The 17,955-nt window shown below is 49.1% G+C and overlaps 1 protein-coding gene across 2 annotated transcripts in view; it reads left to right on the forward strand.

Annotated features, from left to right (window-relative positions):
- The first annotated feature begins 6,475 nt into the window (after positions 1 to 6,475).
- The window catches only part of Grin2a (glutamate ionotropic receptor NMDA type subunit 2A), a 412,474-nt gene continuing 400,994 nt past the window's right edge, over positions 6,476 to 17,955 (forward strand). Inside the window, exons 1-3 of one of the 2 annotated variants that reach the window (XM_028778371.1) lie at positions 6,476 to 6,488; positions 7,056 to 7,246; positions 8,743 to 9,174. In XM_028778371.1, the coding sequence (XP_028634204.1) occupies positions 8,761 to 9,174 (414 nt within the window). In that variant the 5' untranslated portion in view covers positions 6,476 to 6,488; positions 7,056 to 7,246; positions 8,743 to 8,760. Of the gene's footprint in view, positions 6,489 to 7,055; positions 7,247 to 8,742; positions 9,175 to 17,955 lie in introns of those variants that run through there. The other variant, XM_028778372.1, reaches the window with a different exon arrangement.

The following is a 17,955-nucleotide window of genomic DNA, read 5'->3' on the forward strand; positions in this document are numbered from 1 at the left end:
GTTGCTTCCTTCCTTTCTTTCTTTCTTTCTTTCTTTCTTTCTTTCTTTCTTTCTTTCTTTCTTTCTTTCTTTCCTCTCTCTCTCTCTCTCTCTCTCTCTCTCTCTTTCCATACCTCCATATTTAAAAACATCTTTTTAAACTGCAGGACTTATATCATTTCACATAAGAAGTGATTCATTGTACACGGTTACTGTGTTATATAAAGACATTTCCATATAAGTTACGTATATTTCCTCTCCCCTTCCCCTTCTTACTATCCATTACTCCTCTTTGTTTCTTCTGACAGTTTTGCTTCAAATTTCATGTCCTACATGCATTTGAGAGAAAACATGAGAACTGCCTTTCTGACACGGACTTACTCTGCACCATATGACCGTCTCCATCTCTGCTTGTAGCCATTCTCCTGTAAATGGTGTCAGTTGGTTCTTCTCTGCGGCTGAGAAAACTTCTCTATCCATGTCTGTCCATGGGTACCTAGCCTTGTTCCCTGACTTAGCTGCTGTGAGTTGTTCTGCAGTGATCACTGGTGCGGGGGTGTCTCGTGATCTGTCGACTTCGAGACCTCCGAGTAAATACCCAGGAGAGGTTCATCTGCCTCCTATGCAGACCCATCTTTTGTTCTTTGAGAAACCTCCATATTGACTTCTGTAGTGGCTGAACTAGTTCCCACCTCCACGAGATATGTGAGCACTGCCCTCTGTCCATGGCCTCCTGTGTTAGGTGGTGCTTGCTCAGGAATACAAAGCAATGTGAGCAAGCAGTTTCTCAGACAGCAAACACACCAAGCAGGGTAGATCAACCGTGCTCTCCTCTGCCAAGTGCTGCAACCCACTATCAATTTCCCTTGTGCGAAGAGGTAAAAAGAAATATACTCCATCTTTGACTAACTTTAGCTCTGTCTTACAGACATGATGAGGCACCTGGTCTTTAACAATGGCCTTTAATCAGCTCAAAACAGCAACAGTAGGGTCTTTTTTTGGGGGAAATAGAAGATAATAGGATTGAAAACCGTTAAGCAACTTGTTCCTTATGACCAGACTAGATAATCCAGTGACTTTAATGATGTGACTCTTGGTAAACCAAGTTGGGACAATTGGCTGAAGAACGGTATTGATCTAAGTCCCCCCTTTCCTTTTCTCTGCTTTCTTACCCCATCTCTTCCTTCTTCCATTGTCTCAGTTAACATTGCTATTGTGGTGATGAAACAACCAAAAGCAAACTGGAGAGGAAAGGGTTTATTCAGCTTATAATTCCATCTCACAGTTCATCATCAAAGGAAGTCAGGACAGGAACTCAAGCAGGACAGGAACTCAAGCAGGACAGGAACCTGGAGGCAGGAGCTGAGGCAGAGGCCATGGAAAGTGCTGCTTACTGGCTTGTGTTCCATGGTTGGCTCAGCCTGCTCTATTATAGAACTCAGGCCCACCATCCCAGGGATGGCCCCACCCACAATGGGCTTGGCCCTCCCCCATCAACCACTAACTAAGAAAATGCGCTACAGGTTGGCCCACAACCAGATCTTATGTTGGCGTTTTCTCAGTTGAGGTCTCCTCCCCTCTGACAACTCTAGCTTGTGTCAAGTTGACATGAAAGTGTCCATCACACCCTTTTTAACCTCTCTCATTTCCTTTCTTCTAATTGTTCCCAGCCTTGATGAGGACAGTCTTGTGAAGGTAGCCTTCCTTCCATCAGAATCTGACTTGGGCTTCTTAAGCTTTGAGTGAGCTAGCTTTGCAGTGTAGCACAAGGTCAGGTTCTCATGAGCCCATAACCGTGTCAAGTGTGTGTAGAGGAGTCTCTGTGCCTGACCCAAGGCATCTCTTGAACTGATGAGACACCCATCTCCAGGGAATGTCAGCTTTTGTGGCTTTAGACACAGACTGTTTCTTTGGATGACTGTCATCTTCCTTCATTTACAAGGGACAGCCTGTATTTAATTCAACCTTTTACAAGTCAGACACCTCTAGTTTTTAACAAATAAGAGTTAGTTCTAGGCTCAGCACTGATACAGAAGAAAGGAACATGTAAGGATATCATCAGGCTCATCTCAGACTTATCTCCAATTTCCCAAACCTCTGTTCACAGCTGCTAAGATGTGGAATCAAGCCAGATGTCCATCAGGGGCTGAAAAGAGACTGTGGTACAGATACACAGTGGAGCAGTATTCAGCCATAAAGAAGGATAAAATTTGGTCATTTGCAGCAAAATGGAGAGGGCTGGAGGACATCATGTTGTATCAAATAAGCCAGACACAGAAGAAAATGACTGCATACTCTCTGCCATACATAGACGGTAAAAATTTGGCATGATTAGTTAGAAGCTGGAAAAGATAAAAGGTAAAGAGGGTAAATTGGAACCCAGACATGCTTTGGTAGAAAAATAACATTCTGGAGCTGTAAAGTGGAGGGGGCCACTGTAGTTCAAAATAGCCTGTTACATACTTCTCGGAGATCTGAAAGACGGGAGCTTGAAGGCGCCAAACATGGAGAAGTGTTGTGGAGAGGAGAATATTAGTTAGTTCATTTGATCAGCTCATGAAATAGCATGTGTTACAACAATGTTCCATGCTCCATTATATGTGTAAGGATTGCAAGGCCACAAAAATCAAATTCAATAAAAATGTGGTTGGGATGAAGCTCAGTTGGTCAGATGCTTGCCCAGCATGTACAGAGCCCCGTGCTGCACAGAGCCCCATGTTGGAGCCCTAGCCTTACAGAAACCAGATGTGGTGGCAAACACCTCTAATCTGAACACTTGCGAGGTGTGAGTAGGAGGGTCAGAAGTTCAAGAGCACCCTCAATTATATCAGTGAGTTTTAGGCCAGCTTGGGATACATGAGACTCCATTTCAAAAACCAAACTCAAAACCAAACAAACCTAAACAAAATAAAACAAAAACAAAAAATATCTGTGCATGGGCCCACATCTGAGGTTCTGATGGGGTAAGCTGACCATAAGCATGAATACTATTTGATTTTTAAAAATTTTTACTTTAAATTATATTATTGTATATTATTGTAGTTTATATTGATTATGGGTTTGTGTTCCTGAGTGCAATGCCCATGGAGGCCAGAAGAGGGCATTAGACCCTCTTAAGTTGGCATTACATGTGATTGTGAGCTGCCTTCCATGGGTGCCGGGAACTGAATCCCTGTCTTCTGCAACGGGCAGAGCCATCTCTCTAGCCCAGCATGCTAATTTTAAAACCCCACAATCTACAGCTCATGTCCGCCTATAGGAGACTGGACACCAAATACGTTTATTCGTACAGAAAGCTAGCAATCCAGGAATTGCAAATAAGCAGGGACCAAAGACATGGTCCCATGGGAAATATTACTAACCACACAACCACACGAGCCTTGACAACTCAAGCTCTGTCTTTGGAATCAATGTAAAGAGCCAGATGTGATGGTATGGATCTGGAATATTAACACTTTTACTGAGAGATGGGAGGTAGACACAGGAGTGTCCCCTGGAAGCTTGGCTGCTAGCTAGGCTGAAATACACAGCAGCACAGTACATGAGAGACCCTTCCTCAGTAAGGTGGGAGGAGCAAATGACTTTTGAAAATTGTCCTGTGATCTCCACATGCCATGACATGTGACACCCTCTCCCCATAAATAAATATTTTTAAAAGTACAAAAAAAAATAAGAAAAGAAAAAAAAAAACTTTCCTTTTTTTCTCGAAGCACCTGCAGAGGGATGAGCGAGACTCTGGGCCATCAGTTTCCGTTAGAGAACAAGCCAGTGAACAAGGCAGCGTCTAGTGAATTGCATTTGTATACAGCTAACAGAAGATACATTTGAAACAAGATTACAGTTTCTGCCACCGAGCCTCATCTCATCTCTAGCCCTGGACTCACTTTTTACTCTGAGGCAAGGTCTCATTAAATTGTCCATGCTGGCCTTGAACTCACTCTGCAGCCCATGGAAAACCCTGCACATGATCTTCCCACCCGGGGTCCCCAGGGGCTGCCCTGCTAGGCCTGGTTTTCCCACTGTGTTCATTCTTTATGATTTATGCTGCAGGCCTTTGCTTGTTCTCTAGATACCTTTTAAAGACGGGCCTCACTACAGTGCTGAGGCTGCACAGCCTCCTAGAGGCTGGGACTACAGGTGTGCACTTATCTGAACCACGACAGTGTAACTTTCCCAGAGTTCCCAGGTCAGAGTCCTACATGATATCCACTCAAGAGAGAGGCGCAGCTCAGCCCAGGTCAGCCCAGCTCAGTCTAGCTCAGTCCAGCTCAGCCCAGCTCAGCCCAGCTCAGCCCAGCTCAGCCCAGCTCAGTCCAGCTCAGCCCAGCTCAGTCCAGCTCAGTCCAGCTCAGTCCAGCTCAGTCCAGCTCAGTCCAGCTCAGTCCAGCTCAGCCCAGCTCAGCCCACCTCAGCCCCCAGCTCAGCCCAGCTCGGCTCATCCACAGCCTCAGGAAATGGACCATCGCTCCAGCCTGTCTCTGTTCTTATCACATCACCCACCCTGCCCCCCACATCCTTTACCTTCCAGATTCTGTCTGCCTCCTTGTTTTCTTTTGTGTAAAACCCCAAGGGATTCCATACACAGCATTAGCTCCATAATAAACTCACAGGTCTCCCAGACCAGAGTCTCCTTCCTGCAGCCATATGGCTCCTCCTGGATGGGTTACTTTAGAGGGCAATCATTTATATTATCTGAGCATCTACTGAGTGCCAGGTTTTGTTAAATTTTTGACCATTGTCTTTTTATTGCAAAATAACCCTGTGAAATAGGCATTTTTATTTATATTTTTTAGTGCTGTTGCCCACCTGCTTTTCCAGATTATCAGTCATTAAAGGAGGAGGGTGATGCCTGAGTTTGGTGGACTTGCAATAACAAAAGTTTAGGAATCAAAAGAAGCTTCTCTTAGTTGCCTCTCTGAACATGAAGCACATTCTGTGTTTGTTGGGGCAGCTGCTGGCTGGGCTAGGAACTGGCTAGCAGGCTAGCTCTCTGGGATTTTAAAAAATAAAGATACTGATGCAATTTGATTCTTACGACTTAATCACTGTGAAAGCCAGTACTCTTAATGCCGTCCCGTTGGGTTTAGTATTTTAGCATATGAATTTAGGGCATACACATTCAGGTGACATTAGGCATCAAGTGGAGGGAAGAAAGGCAGAGACAGGTGTTTGGGATTCAGGTGACTGTACAAAGGTCAAACGTACACGGCTAACGAGGAGTCTCACTCAGCTGCTGGAATCGGAGCCAGTCGGCTTTCACATCCAGTTACCTCAGGCTCTTGCCTTTTCCCTTCTGGTGACTTAGAAGTGGCAGCCACAGGGCTACGTTTTGTCTGGAACAACTTATAGAAGAAAGCAGCAAGTGTGTATGTGTGTCTGTGGACGCGCGGCGTCTGTATGTGTGTGTGTCTGTGTGTGTGTGTGTGTGTGTGTATGCGCGCGCGCACGCGCGTCTGTGCGTGGAGAGAGTATATATGTTTTTGATTTTAAGCTCCTGGCTCCCTGACATCAGAGTGGGTTCCCATACCAAGGTGGTGAGGCATTGAAAGAAGCATCCTGGGCGGGTGTGTGCGTGTCGGCGTGCCTTGCGTGGAGCAGGGATTGCTGCACTCAGCGCCAGGCACTGGAGGAGGAGGAATCCGTAGCAGAGATCTGAATAATTGATTCTTCAGCAGCACCAGACGCCCGAGAGCGGGTGGAGAGCGTGGTTTCAGCACCAAGGTTGCGCGCGACCGCAGCGCCCCCCCTCCTCCCCGCACCAGCCAGACACCTAGGTCGGCCTTGTTCCGCTGCCGCCGTGCGCTCCAGGAGAGGGTGGCCGCGCTCTGCGTCGCAGCCTAGGAACTGCGGGGTCTGCCTCGGCCCGCCTCCGGGGTGGGCGGCTGCAGGCGGACCAGAGCTCCAAACAGCGTCGGATTGCGCGGGGGTTGCTGCGTTGCGTCTTGCTGGCTGAGAACAAGTCCTAAGTTGGTGTGCTGGGTGCCTCTGCTTTCCTCTATCCTCCTAGGCGACCGCAGCAGAAGCGCGCCCCAGGATCCTGGCTTCTCCAGTACTGGGAACCGCGGTGGCCAGGCACTTTCCTGGGCTCCCGCTGACCAAGTGAGGAACCGAACGCCCAGCGCGGAGCTGGCCCCGCAGCGAAGGGCCCGGAGGGAGCTGCGGTCCTCCGCCCGCCCGCGCCCTTCTCGGCCAGGGACCGCGGGGATCCCCGGCCACACACGCGCGCGCTCCCACACTCACTCGTACACACACACACACACACACACACACACTCACGCACGCCAAGCGGGAGCGGGACTGCGGAGAGGGTGTCCAGGCGCACTCAGAGGACCCGGCAGCCACTGTCCGGAGTGGAGCAGAAAGCTGAGCCAGGGCTCTAGGAGAGAGGCTCCTGGGGTGCTGTGCCTGAGTATGGGGCCAGATGAGCTCTGAGAGTCGCGGCGGCAGCAATCAGCCCTGGAGATGACCAGGGGTGGCCACTGCTGAGAACTATGTGGAGAGAGGCTGCGGTGAGTGCTGGCGCGGGACGCCGAGCCTAGGAGGGCCCTGTGAGAAGCTAGTGGGGGGAGGTATGGATAGGAGGGGGCGGCAGGACGCACAAGAGGGTCGCTACGTGGGAGTGATCACACCTCCCTCGGGGATCCGGGACCGCGGGAGCCCGCGTCCTTCCCTCCCCCTCTTCTCCTCCTGGCTCGTCGCAAACTCAGCCAGCGCCCCCTCCTTTCCTGTGTCCCCCCCACCCCCCGCTCAGCAGCTCTTGGTCGCACAACTCCCAGTCGTCAGCGCCGAGGTGGTGGTAGGGGGTGAGGGTGGAGGTTCCCACTAAGCTTCTTGTGGGTGGCCAACCTGGGGCTTCCACTCTCCAGTGCGTCCCTGAGAGGAGCTCTGGTTATCAGCCACAGGAACTGAAGACCCGCACCGAGGGTGTCATAGGCACCAAGCTCCAGCTCCCTCTCTGGTCGAGCCCCCAGGGTGCATAAGGGGGCTGTGAGCACTGCAGACTGCATCCCTCCCCCCACCTTCCCCCGCACTGGTGGGCTGACCCTGCCTCTCCATCTCTCCTCCGCCCCGGTTAGAGCCCTGCTGCAGAGCCTCCGGCTGGGATAGCCGCCCCCCGTGGGGGTGATGCGGACAGCGCGGGACAGCCAGGGGAGCGCGCGGGGGCCGCAGCATGCGGGAACCCGCTAAACCTGGTGGCTGCTGAGGCGGCCGAGATGCTCGTGCGCACAGCACGCCCCATTGCATCCTCCACCTTCTCCGGCTACAGGTACGTCCTGGTTGGTGATACTGGCTTCCCGGGCCTGGGAGGATATAGGCTCAACCGGTGAAGAGACAGGAGAGGGTTCAGTAGGGAGATGGGGGGGAAAAGAACGAGCGAGAGAAAGCTGGAGAGGGAGAGCCCAATGGCGAGGCGTTGGAGGAGCACCAGGTGGCGCTGCGGCCCTGCACTCCACCTTGCTCACCCTAAAATGCCAAGGCTGGAGTTAGCCCCAACTTCCCCCGGGTGCAACAACACCCGAGCGGCGGGTCGCGCGCTTGTACACGCGTGCACGACCGTGCAGGCATTTTCAGGCAAGCAATGTTGTGCACCTGGCCCTCACTCTTGTGCACTTGTGTGCACACCGCCTGAGGATGTTTGAAGGCTCCAGCTGGCCGTGGGCATCTCTACGGCGGCCTGGGGATGTGCGCAGAAAAGCGCGCGTGTCTGTTAGCGTGTGCAGCCCACTGCCCACGTGCATCTAAAGATTTGGCTCCAGGGTCTGCAGTGGAAAGGCTGGGGAGGGGATGTACACTCCTCGTCCATCTGAGAGCTTCTTGGGAGACTACCCCCCACCCCCGCACGTTCTTTGCCAGCTCCCACGCGCTGGCCCACTTGCGGGTGTTAGGGTGGGGGTGGGAGGCTGCGCTCCTACTCTCCAGAATTCTGCATTTCACACGGCGTGAGAGACTGTATGTTGCTTATGTATACCCGTGTGTAGGGGGCGGGTCCTGGGAGGCTTGCCATAGAGCTCATGGCTTCTCCCAGCAAGGTAGTGGTGGGGAGTCGGGCCTCAAGTTCCCCCAGGCACCTGAGAACCCGGGGTAACCGAGAGCATCCGCACTTTCAAGCGCTTGTTGTATCTCCTGCATGGGAGGCGCAGGATCTGCAGCCGGTGGGGGCCACAAAAGGAGCGAGGTCTGTGGCGAGCTCCTATGGGGAGAGGTCAGTTAACCCTCTAGGCTCACCACAGACTCCGGCTGCCCGTGTGCAGGCGCCGCCTCTCACGCTGGGGCTAGTCCGGAGTTCGCTGCGCGTGAGCAGGGGGCGGGGTCGATAACTTGGTCCACGCACTTGCGGAGAAAGAGGGTTGCAGAGAGGGCTTGGTCTGGGCATCTGTTTGTGGGTGGTGGTGGGGTTCATGGCTTTCTGGGCGCCTAGGAGCTGTGGTCTGCGTCAAATCTTGGGAATCTTGTGTAGAATTTGGATCCAGCTGGGATTGAGGGAGGCGGCTGGAGACAAGAGAGAAGGAAGGAGGATGCCAGGATGGGCTTGGGGACAGGGATGGCGAAATAGCTCGGATTGGAGTGATACGTGGAGATGGACTTGGGTCGAGGAATGTGGATGGCATCCGCGATGAGTACGCCAGTGAGTGACAGGAGCAGCCAGTGCTGGGCTCGGGTTTCACATTCGCCTCTCAGAGCGGGTGCCTGGGTAGTCTATCCAATCTCCTGGGCCCCTCACTGACCACCACCACCTGCCTCTCGCTCTCCTCCACTTTACAGGGACCCTAAGTGGCGACAATGGGCAGAATGGGCTACTGGACCTTGCTGGTATTGCCGGCCCTTCTGGTCTGGCGCGGTCCAGCGCAGAACGCGGCGGCGGAGAAGGGTCCTCCAGCGCTGAACATTGCGGTGCTGCTGGGTCACAGCCACGACGTGACAGAACGCGAACTTCGAAATCTGTGGGGCCCGGAGCAGGCAACCGGTTTGCCCCTGGATGTGAACGTGGTGGCGTTATTGATGAACCGCACTGACCCCAAGAGCCTCATCACGCATGTGTGCGACCTCATGTCCGGGGCGCGCATCCACGGCTTGGTGTTTGGAGATGATACGGACCAGGAGGCTGTGGCTCAGATGCTGGATTTTATCTCCTCACAGACTTTCATCCCCATTTTGGGCATTCATGGGGGTGCATCTATGATCATGGCTGACAAGGTAAGGCCAGGAGGAGATGGACTGCCAGGGTCCTGGAGGGGTAATTCTACAAATGGTGGCTACCACGGGAGGCGCCTAGGGTGCCCTAAGCATCTGCTCGATAAGAAAGCAGGTTAAGTGGCCTCTGGCCTTTCTGAGAATTGTTCTGTGTCTCTCTGAACCAGACATGATGGAAATGCCCTTTGCTTTTTGGTTTTGAAAATGGGGACTCAGAAGCACTTTGGTGTTCCAGAATGATCACAGAAAACACAAGGGTAGGCCAGTGGGTGATGATGAAGTATTTAGATGTTTTCAAGGATCTCAAAGGCAAGAGTGGGACCATTCGGTCAACATGATTGTGTCTCTACAGTGTCAGGTTTACCAGAATCTCTGTTTTTCTCTTGGTTAAAGTGATTAAACTTGCTCCTACTAAAACAGACAAAACAATGAGGATGGGTATGGAGGTTTTTAAAAATACCCAGAAGGGGACAGATTTGTTCTGGCTTAGACTTACAGGAGTGGAGGTGGGATCCTCAGAACCCTAGGGCTAGAGGCATGTGGGCGAAACTCTGCCTCTAGGGAGTAGGAGTATGTTCAGGGAAGTAGCTCCAGGCCCAGAGTGTTGGAGAGCCTGGAGCTTTCCTTCTCTAGCTCTTATGTGGGCTGACAACTTCACTACAGGGCTTCCAAAGAGTTTCAAATGGAAGGTTCTGGAATATGGACCTTGGTATGGAAGTTGAACTTCAGAAATGAGAGAAACTGTGTCTGACTTTCTTGGCTTTCTCTGGCAGCAGTTCTTTGGAGCACTGGTTTAGAGAATAGGTTTGAAGGCTGAGCGGGATGTTAGCAGAGTTTGTTAGGAATTGTGCTGAAGTCAAGAGAGGGGAGAAAGCTGCGAGGGAGAAATGAGAGGGGGAGAGAGGGAGGGAGGGAGGGAGATAGATAGATTAGGAGCTACTGACTGACTATTAAGAGTTAGTGTGCTGCAACCCTGCAGAAGCCTAAGGAAGGTTGGGGTACTTGTCCTGTGCTGGCAGCTGGAGACCTTCTTGCAGAGTGCTCTTTGGGTCGCAGGCTAAAACTGGAGAAATGGGTGGATATTTGTCACAGCAGTTTCCTTTTGTCTGTCTTAAAACAGTGCTGCTCATCAAATGAGCTTCAGCTCTTCTCAGTGCTCCCAACAGCTCCTCCTGGGTTTCCCGGGCTGTGTCCCAAGCAGGGAAAACACACAGCTGATCCAGCATCTGATTGAACATTGATTCCGGAGAGCCCTTGTCTAGCAGGATCTTCATGGGAGGTTACAGTCCCCTCTCCGTTTTGGAGGGCTCCTTCTCTGGTATAATGAAAGCAGGGAATAGTTGGACTCTGCTTGCAGTGTACCAGCCATGTCAGAACTGTGTAGGGCCTTAGAATTGCTAGAACACCTTGAAACTCTCAAAGTGGCCGAAGCCCAGGGCTGTTAGGAGACTTCACCAAGACCACACAGTGGGTGATGAAAATAGATGCCTGTTTGTCTGGTCTCAAAGCTGGGATCCAGGGAAATCAAACCTAACCTTTACCATTACCACTCCTTATTTGAGAGGAATAAGACACTAGTTTTATTACATTTAAGGGACCAAGCCATTGGGAGAAGGCAGTGAATCAGCCTAGAGGACTTATACAGTTGAGAAGAGACTGTCCTTCTCAAGAGGCACCAAGAGGGAGATTTAGTAGTGGGGAAAGAGGTTGAATAGTGAGACCTAAGTATCATCATTGACCTTCCATTCTAAAGGTTTTGACTATAGAAGCAGCACATAAAAATAGGTTCAGCAGAGCATGTAAAATAAATAGGCAAAAAGGTGCCTACCTTTGAGCTGGCGTCCAGGACACAGATCCGTGAGTTCCAGCCATGGGACCACAGGGAGAGTCATCAGAGAATTCTCCCAGGTGACCTGGGAATGTGGTTTGATGTTGGGAGGATTGTTTAGCTTCTGGATCTTTCTTCTGACTATGAGGTGGCAAATATGTCAGGAAAGGTCTTACTTGATTCACTCGACCCTGATGTGACCACACCTTGGTATGTTATGGCCTTGACTACCAAGAAACCTTAATTCATAAAATAGTGATCTCTAACGAGCTAGCTGTCACAACATATTCTTAAGAGTGCTCTTAAGATGAAGAAAAAGACCAGGGAATGGCAAGAGGATGATGTGTAAGAATATTTCCAAAGAAGACAAGACTAGAGAGAGGTTGGACAGCAGGAAAGAAGAGAGGATAGAAGCATCTGTTATTCAAGCACACCAGAGGGCCTGGCTTCTCACTGAACTGGAGCGTCCCTGAGTTGGCCCAGGAGAGATCTACACAGCTCTGATTGTATTAGACATGGAGGGAGGTGACTTCAGAAGGGAGAAGATCACTCAAATGGGCAGAGACGCCACTAGGCATGTACTGGGCCTCACACAGAGGAGGGGCAGATGGTACGGGGAGGAGTGGATTTGGAGGGTGGTATTTGGAGAAACCTGGATGTGTTTAAAAAGGAAAGAAGTTGTCTGAGATACAAACAGCCATTCCTTCATTAGGAATGCATATGTTTGGCGTGTCTCTTTACCACCTGTTTGTGTTACTGCTTAATGTTCAGTGGACTTTATTTAGCTTTATGGAACTAGTCATGCCATGTTGTCTAAAACTGCTTCGCTTAGGTGTGCTGACAGTATGGTGACCAGAAAGCTGCCACCTCCTCAGACTAAAAAGATAAGGGGACTCCAATTAAGTAATGTCCCCCAGAACACACCTATGGTCTTTTCGTTTGACAGTGTGATACTAGTTGATTATCAGATAAAAAGAACACACACACATGCACGCACATGTGCACATACACATGTACAGGCTCAAGACTTCAGGTATACATCACTTCTTACCTTTCTCTCAGTCTCCTTCACCCTCAAACAAGGTTTATACCAGTGGTTCTCAACCTTCCTAATTCTGTGACCCTTTAATATGTCTCCTCACGCTGAGGTGACCCCCAACCATAAAATTATTTTTGTAGCTACTTCACAACTATAGTTTTGCTACTGTTAAGATCATAATGTAAATATCTATGGTTTTCAATGGTCTTAGGAGACTCCTGTGAGAGGGTTGTTCAGGGTCTCAACCTACGGGTTTGAGACCACACTAAATGCAGGGGTGTCAAGTGACAGGTGTTTGAGGTGTTAGTTCAGTTTACTGTGGAGGCACTGATTTGGTGGCATCAGGGGTAGGCAGGCTTGCAGTATCATTAAGTTAGGAGTGAACGTTAAGCTTGGTGTAGATGAAGCCTTCATTGCATCTTACTTTTCCAAGTGAAACAGACTCATGCTGCACAGGAAACCCGGCAAGTTGCTTAGACCTAGACATCTCTGCTCACCACCCTTGAATTCCTCCTTCCCTGGTCCCTGACAGAAAAGGCTATGTTTATATTTTACCTACTTTATCTTTCCGTGCCAGTCACTGTGTGGATTTTGTTTGGTATGCTTATTTTTAATTATTTATTTTAAAATAAAAAAGGACTTATTTATTTTACGTTATGTGTGTGAATGTTTTGCCAGCATACATGAATGTTCACCACAGGCATGCCTGTTGGATTCCCTTGGACTGGGAAAATGGATGGTTGTGAGCCGCCACGTGGATGCCGGGAATAGAACTCGGTTCCTCTCTAAGAGCAACAAGTGTTCTTAACTGCCAAATCATCTCTTTAGCCCTCGTATGTTTAATTTTAGTGTATGTGTGCATTTGTGTGTGTATCTCTGTGTGTGTGTGTTTGTGTGTGTGTGTGTGTGTATCTGTGTGTGTGTTTGTGTGTGTGTTTGTGTGAAGACAGGAGGGACACTTGAGTATTGTTCCTCATGTGCCATCCACCTCCTTTGCTTAGAATATAAGTCTTTGAGGGCAGATTTAAAAAAAAAAGTGTTTATGTGTTTATGTGTATATGTGTTTTGAAATAATGAGTTCTCCTCCACAGACACTATAAAAATAATGTCTTTTCATTGTAGAGCACTTAGAAAGTATGTTAAAGTTTAAAGAAGGAAATAAAAAGCTCGCTGTAAATTTTATCAGTGAGATTAACGTGGCAAGATTACGTTTCATCTAAGAACAGTTTGTTAGGTTACAATTTCCGAGTTATACTAGTTTTACATTATTAGTTTCTGTACTCTGTAATCTGGGATTTTTGACCAGATTTTTGCCTTTAGTTCTGGAGAATTCTTTGGCCTGTCCTCTGGATACCTCCTCTCTTGTCTTGCTTCTTTCTACCCTCTTGAACTGTCCTCACTTCGTTACATATGTATGTAACTTCATGCTGTAGTTTCTCAAGCAAGCCTCCCTGTACTTTATCTTCTTTGTGAGCTTATTTTAAGAGCAAATATATTTTATTTTTATTTGAAATAGAATTACATCACTTCTTTTCTTTCTCCAATCCCTGCCAATTACCTTCCTCCAAACCCTTCCCATACTCTTTCTTACATTGATAGCTTTCTTTACTTTGATTTTATTTGTTACATACATATATACATGTGCGCAACATATGTAAATATGTATGTATTTAACATATGTAAACATATGTAAATAGAATAGTGCTGTTGGGAATGAAAGTCAGGGCCAGGTGTAGGTGTGCTAAGCAAGTGCTCTCCCTCCAAGCTGCACCCTGGGCACAGGATGCATGTTTCTTTTCTCTTTTCTTTGTATCCCTCCCCTACCATCCCACCCATCCCCCACCCCCTGGGACATCAAGTCACTGCAGGACTAGGTGATTCCTCACCCACTGAGGCCAGACAAGGTGCCCAGTTAGGGGATGGGATCCATAGGCTGGCAACAGATTCAGGGACAACCCCTCTCCAGTTATTGGGGGGACAGAGTACATCTTTCTAAACCAGAATTCCTATCAACAGCTCAGTCAAGAACTTTCTTTTTTCTCTTCTTGGCTTATAGTGTAGACTGGACTCACCTATGTTGGTGACTTCCTTATGGTTCCTCCTCACAGGCAAGGGTCTCCTGGGATGCAACTTTTGAAGGATGGTGCAGATGGCCCAGCCTTGTTCGTGGGGAGTGGCACAACCTTGCTGCCTTCTCTCCCAGTGGGTGTTAATACACAGGGTGTTAATACCTGTGCTCACGTGGTTTGTGTTAGATCCATCTCCCTGTGGATCACATGGCTTTGATCTTCCTCCTTGACACTGTGGGTCTTGCTTCTTCCCTTCCCTTTCTTCTTTGGTCCCTTTTCTGGGATTGGGTATAACACTGTTAGTGCTTGGACTGTGCTCTGCACTGACCTGTGCCCTGGTTCCAGCTCTAGTCTCAGTTCATACATTTTTAGGTACTCCTCTGTATCCTTGGTTTTTAATTACCTAATATTTTTGTGTTTGTGTACATATACATTTATGTGTGATTCTCTCAGTATATGTGTGGCGTGTGTGTGACTCTGTGTGTGCGCACACGTGTGCTTGTGTATGACTGTGTGAGTGTGTGTGCGTGTGTGTATGTGCATTTGTGTGTGACTGTGTGTGTGACTGTATGTAACTCTGTGTGTGTGTGTGCGTGTCTGTATGACTGCTGGGTGTGTATGTGCTATGACTGTCTGTGGAAGTCAGTGGACAACTTTTAAGGAGCTGGTTCTCTCCTTCCACCTGGCTTCTGCCACAGTGCTTACCCCCCACGGTAGTGGGGCAGTGGGTCTCGAGCTTCCAGATGACCCTCCTGCCTCCTGGCTGCTTTCTCTGCTCCCCATCTTCTTGTGGGAGTTCTGGGAGTACAGTGTGCACACCAGGCTTTTCATGTGTTCTGGAAGAGGGAGCTCAGGTCCGGCTGAGCCATCACCCTGGCCCAGGCCTCTGTTCTTTTGATCTTTGATTTCTTGTTTTTCTTTATTCCTAAGCAATACTGTATAAATGAAGAAAACAAGGAAACACCTGTATACATTTTGTGTCTTAGAGGCAGCAGAAGAGAGAGTCTTGAACATGTTCCCCGTGGTATTGAGCTAGTTTCATTTCCCAACCTGCTTTTACGTTTTTAAAGCTTGATTATATATTCTTGGGATTTTTTTCCTTATGTGAATGGGATGCTTAAGTTTGATTTTAAATGGCTGCAGGATGTTTAGGCTGTACTTGGCTGAGCTGTCCCTCCATCCCCCCATGTCTACACACAGTCCTGTTGGGGCATGGCTATGCCTCCCTGGACAATGCTCTTCACTTTGGTTACTTAGAAGTGTTTATTGATTGAATGTATGAAGTCATTGGTTCTGGCTCCAGCTTGCTGCAGTTTTCGGATGGAGAAACCTGTCACAGTATGTTTCAGGGCTCTTTTGTTTCTTAAGTGTGGACTGATTTCATACATGTATACCAACCCTGTTTTTCTCTCAAACAGGAGTTAATTACTAGCCACCCTGGGTACTAGCATGCATTAGGGGTTGCACATGAAACCCCTTGGAGCAGTGCTAAGTGACAGCTCAGTGGAAGGAGGGGAAGTTGCTGCTCTTGCAACCTGGCAGCTCCTGAGTCGGATATGAGTGTGTGATGGGCTGTCCCCATTAAACACCCAAGGCTCAGGGAAAGGGCAGACATGCAGATCTGAGTGTCAGAGGAGCCCACTCAGCGGCTGCTGTGCCATCCGCAGGGAACTGGGGAGGTGGGAAGCCTGTCTCTAGCCACATGGAGAAGGCATGTCAGAAGCAGTCATCCACTCCCTCCCACACACATCACTGGGGGCAGCAGGCAGCTTCTCAGAAGGCATGAGTAACTCCCCAAATGGTTCTCAGGCTTCTTGGGAATGGCTTTGACCCTTCGTGGCTGTGGTATTGTGCTTTGAGGGCTGTGTTAGTCTTCATTCTGGTAGCCTCAGATGGAAAATGCTGCTCCAGACAGAGTGAATGGAAAAAGAGAGGGAGGAAAGAGGGAGGGGCGGAGCAGAGAGGGAGGGAAGGGGGGAGGAGCAGGAGTGAATCTTGGGTCTGTGATGAGAGTCACTGGCATCTACTGACTCATCTTGCAAGGAGGTCGGCACATAGAGGAGCGGGCTGTCAGACTGTCGCAGGGCCATTAGCTGGGTGTTTTGTTACACTAAGACCTTCACAGCCTTTATCTTTCCAATTTCAATTAGTTACCAACACTTTAAAGTTTAAATTATAGCTTAAAAAAACTAAGGCCTGGCCACACTGCTACTTCTCCATGGCAACTGTTTGCCGAAGATAAGTCATTCTCTCCACCTATCATCTCTTGACAGGATAGGCTCTCTCTCTCTCTCTCTCTCTCTCTCTCTCTCTCTCTCTCTCTCTTTCTCTCTCTCTCTCTCCTCTTTTTCTCTCTGTTTCTTTCTGTCTCTCTGTCTCTCTCTCTCTCAGCCCCACCCTTACTGCTACTTTTTGTAGTGAGGTTGGTTCTAAAGGCTTTGGGAATCAAGACCTCTGATACTTGTAAAGACAATAGATATCTATACTCTGTTAATTCCTTCCTTCCTTCCTCCTTTGTTCCTTCCTTCCTTCCTTCCTTCCTTCCTTCCTTCCTTCCTTCCTTCCTCCCTCCCTCCCTCCCTCCCTTCCTTCCCTCCTTCCTCCTTCCCTCCTTCCCTCCTCCTCTCCCTTCCTCCCTCCCTCCTTTCTTCCTTCCTTTGTTCCTTCCTTTCTTCTCTCCTCCTTCTTGTGAGAGTCTACTCAGGTGCAAAGGCCAGAGGAGACTGTCTGATGGTCTGCCCTATCTGTCACCTCACATTATTCCCCTGAGACTTGGTCTTTTGCTGAACCTGGAGCTCACATTTTTGACTAGACTGGTGGGTCATTAAGCCCCATCAAGCCTCGAATCTCTCTCTGCCTACCCCTAGTACTGGGTTTACAAGTGCTGTTATTTAGGTGCTGGGGACTTGAACTCAGGTCCTCACACTTACACAGCAAGTGCTCTTATCCACTGGGCCATCTCCCCCAGGGGCTGCTCCTTTATGGTTCATGTGTTGTCATGTCGCTGCCAGTGTTATTCTCTAGAGACATTTGCCTAGCTATGTGCAGGCCTTCTGCCCTGTTCTGCACAACCCTCTGGGTGCCGTTACCAAGTATCTTGAGCTGGAGGAGCTCAGAGAACCTCTAGCCAAGAGTCTGAGGACCTGAGTTTCATCCCCACATACCTGTGCAGCCTTGGGACAATCCTTCATCTTTCTCATTCCCCTGTTCTCCTTTGGCAAAATAAGAGTCTGGTTAACATCATCTCTAAGACCCCTTCTGATTCTGGAAATTTATCTGCCTCCAAGGAAACAGCGGCAAGAAGCTTAGCAAGATATAAACAGTGATGTCGTAGGCATAAGAATGTCTGTCTTAACGTTTTAGAGAATGTTGTGATTCAGCGGTTACATTGTTGGCTTTTGAGTTAAACCACCTGGCTTTAAACTCAGGCTCTACCACTTGGAGGCATCTGGGCCAATGTGGAGGTCGTTAAAGAATGAGGCACTGTGTCTTCACCTGTAAAATGGATGTATCAGCCACTTTTCTGTCACTGCGATAAAAATGCCATTATAAAAAGCAATTTACAGGCAGTGGTGGCGCACTCCCTTAATCCCAGCAGTTGGGAGGCAGAGGCAGGCGGATTTCTGAGTTCGAGGCCAGCCTAGTCTACAGAGTGAGTTGCAGTTTAGTGGAAGAAAAGGCTTATTTCACATATGATTCCTTAGGGACCGAGTTCATCATGGTTGGGAGGCGTGGCAGCAGTTATGTCTTCCTGGTGGCTGTAGTGGAAATGCTATCACCTTTTTATCCATACACAGGAAGGAGAGAGAGAGAGAGAGAGAGAGAGAGAGAGAGAGAGAGAGAGAGAG

Source organism: Grammomys surdaster, unplaced genomic scaffold (assembly GCF_004785775.1).
Source record: "Grammomys surdaster isolate TR1022 unplaced genomic scaffold, NIH_TR_1.0 334, whole genome shotgun sequence".
Classification (NCBI taxonomy): Eukaryota; Metazoa; Chordata; class Mammalia; order Rodentia; family Muridae; genus Grammomys; species Grammomys surdaster.